General features: G+C 34.1%; 1 protein-coding gene across 1 annotated transcript in view; it reads left to right on the forward strand.

The window, feature by feature from the left end:
• Window positions 1-1,208: 1,208 nt before the first annotated feature.
• LOC111087116 (homeobox protein ARX-like) overlaps window positions 1,209-3,239 on the forward strand; it is a 9,575-nt gene continuing 7,544 nt past the window's right edge. The window contains exons 1-2 of the mRNA XM_022392602.1: window positions 1,209-1,259; window positions 2,662-2,799. Of these exons, the coding sequence (XP_022248310.1) occupies window positions 1,209-1,259; window positions 2,662-2,799 (189 nt within the window). The remainder of the gene's footprint in view (window positions 1,260-2,661; window positions 2,800-3,239) is intronic.

Here is a 3,239-nt window from a genome sequence, read left to right on the forward strand (position 1 = left end):
TCACTGCTAGTGATGCAGAGTTTATTCTATACCTGCAACTCTGTCCATAAATAGAATTTATCCAATATGTGCAGTTTCTTTGCATATTAGTTGAACGAAGCTCAGTATCTAACGTATCGGGCTGTGGATAGAAGGGTTCGGGGTTTGAGACTTGTTGTCCCTGAACACACTCGGGGCACTTTATGTATGTGATAGTCAATCCATTTATTCAGTTCAAATACGGACAAACCCTTGTGGGTACGGGTACTACTGGTTGTCTGCCTTTCTCTGATGTGTTTCTTTTAGAGCAAAGCTACATTGGGCTGTCTTCTTTGTCCACCGTGTGGAATCGACTTCGTATTTTAGCGGTGTACGTCCGTTGATTTACTGCTGCCCTACCGAGGGACACTTTCTTCTCGTCAATAATTCAAAATTGGAGAGGATTATATTTGAATACTAGGGTACTCTGATCTGGCCGCTTAACTCATGTACGCATGAGATGCCATTCAGATTGGAAAATTCCATTTCTTTCACACAATAATTACATATTTACAACATATGTGATTTATTTCTATTGTTCTATTGTTTCTAGGAGTTAAAGCAGGATGCATTGAATATGTACAGGTTATTTTCATTGTAATCACTACCAGTCAAATAGAGTTCTATCACCATATATGAGTCATTTCGTTAATAATCTCTATCAACATCAAATGTAACACGAAGGATTATAAATCCTCAACAGGTACACGTGCAGTAATAAGATAGCCTAGCTGTAAGATCAACAACCTTCCCCCTCCTCTCAATATACATTCTTATTAGAATTTATTTTTTATGTAAAAAGTAACTACAAAGTTTATAGTTTATCTTTAGAACTTAATATTAGACTAGTGCTATGTTCTTAGTATAGCTATAGTTAAATTCTCGCTGCCTGGTTACTATGGTTGAACTTGGGCCGTATTGTTACTATACGGATGCATAAATTGCACAGTTTAATTAGTGCAATTATAATTAGTGTTGAACTATGACCAGACAGAATTAGTGATCCTCCGGTGGTACAGCGGTAAGGTTACGGACTAACGACGCTAAAATGGACGTATAAGATAGCCCAATGTGGCTTTGTTTTAAAATAAACACACAAACAGAGAATCAGTGTTAGAAAATAATATTAATTATCCCCTTCGGTTCATTTTTATAAAATTAAACATATAATGATCTTCATATGATTTGAAATGCAAATGATTGATCATTCAGCTTACTCTCGTAAAGAATGTATGGTTGAGGTAACTATTTTTTTTTTACATTTCGTGATTTCGCATCATTATTGTGTGTTAGTTACGAACACCAAGTCAAGGTGTTTATGAGATATTTGATCACTTCTCTGACAGTGCTTTTCCCATAGTAGTTTTAATAACTGGAGTCACTTGGTGATATACGAGGCATTTCCCAAAAGCATTCCATAGATACTTGATGGTATTGAAGTCCGATATACGTGTAGGTCAGTTCCCTCATGTTTAACGAATGAGATGACCAGTTGAAACACGGGGGCGTGGTTATTGTTATCCATTTTTCGGAGGTCAGAGTCAATTGTACCAGCAAATATCAACACTAAAAATCGTAGTGTCTGGTGTGTATAATATGTGGCATTGATTTCATCATTCAGCTGGATCTAAGACTAGTACATCCACTAACTTTTATCCCTACTTGTACCATATGTCCACCACTAACATGCACGTATTACGATTACCCTTTAATTGTTTTATGAAAGTTGAATCTATGTAGAGATATTAGGTGTTTTTACCCTTTGTGCTCCTGTTATATATATGTGAACATACACTATATTGTTACTATTAAATGTACGTTATGTTACTGTAAAATAGCAGTTATTACACCAATACTCTATAGCAATTAATACTACTTTTGTCGTCTATGTACGTTATGTTACTGTAAAAATAGCAGTTATTACACCAATACTCTATAGCAATTAATACTACTTTTGTCGTCTATGTACGTTATGTTACTGTAAAAATAGCAGTTATTACACCAATACTCTATAGCAATTAATACTACTTTTGTCGTCTATGTACGTTATGTTACTGTAAAAATAGCAGTTATTACACCAATACTCTATAGCAATTAATACTACTTTTGTCGTCTATTATTTTCAACATAATATTTTTAACTTAAGCCGTTAGTTTGAAACGAACTTTTTTCAAAACAATACTTAAACCTGATAATGGTGTTGTTAAAGAGAAACTTGTTTAAAACAATCTAAATCCTATATTCCTAATGTTCCTTCGATACAGACAGTCATTTCTGAGTATAAAATCTGTGTTTCTTAACAACATACCTTTGTATTACCATTTCAAACAGTTTAAGGTTAACAGAATTCAACGTTGACAGTTTTCATGAAAGTCATTATAGACGGACTCAAATTCACAAGGCATTATCTGTCAGTTCAGGCATTACTGTTTGGCACCACTTTGTTGAGAATAAACAAAATTTGTACTTTTTTGTTTGTCTTAAAATATTTGTAGCATAATCAGCTTTAGCCCGTTTTTGCTATTTATTTTCCCTAAATAACATGAGATTCTGTTGTTAAAATTCTAAGTTTACCAAGTTATTTTAAGTAATAATAAGTATAAGAAATAGATATTTTACTACTACATCATTTTCTGTTTTCAGGAGCTTGAATTCAGATTTCACTTTTATGCAGTTTTTGAGAAGTCGACAAATCCTTACGATAAGGCTATCAACCGCATGCTTATTGCACGGCCTCAGGGTCAGCAGCTTTTCGAGATAGAGAAAATCATTAGTACACACGTTCGTAAACTGGTTCTCCACACGCGATCACTGTCTCAGTTCTTATTGGTGTACGTCTCTCGTTGTGTCTAAGAATGTTGAAGTACTGCCGCTAGTTCGAAACTGTAACCATCGCTTATGTATTAGATTCCCTGTGTCGAATGTGGTGATCTTGTTTACTTCTTGTAACTTAGATAGAACCTTGTATTGAATATCGTATTTATTTCTTTTATTAACTTTAGTACGCTGTGTCGAATGTGGTGATCTTGTTTACTTCTTGTAACTTAGATAGAACCCTGTATTGAATATCGTATTTATTTCTTTTATTAACTTTAGTACGCTGTGTCGAATGTGGTGATCTTGTTTACTTCTTGTAACTTAGATAGAACCTGTATTGAATATCGTATTTATTTCTTTTATTAACTTTAGTACGCTGTGTCGAATGTGGTGGATCTTGTTTA

This window comes from Limulus polyphemus, unplaced genomic scaffold (genome assembly GCF_000517525.1).
Source record: "Limulus polyphemus unplaced genomic scaffold, Limulus_polyphemus-2.1.2 Scaffold59, whole genome shotgun sequence".
NCBI classification, from domain to species: Eukaryota; Metazoa; Arthropoda; class Merostomata; order Xiphosura; family Limulidae; genus Limulus; species Limulus polyphemus.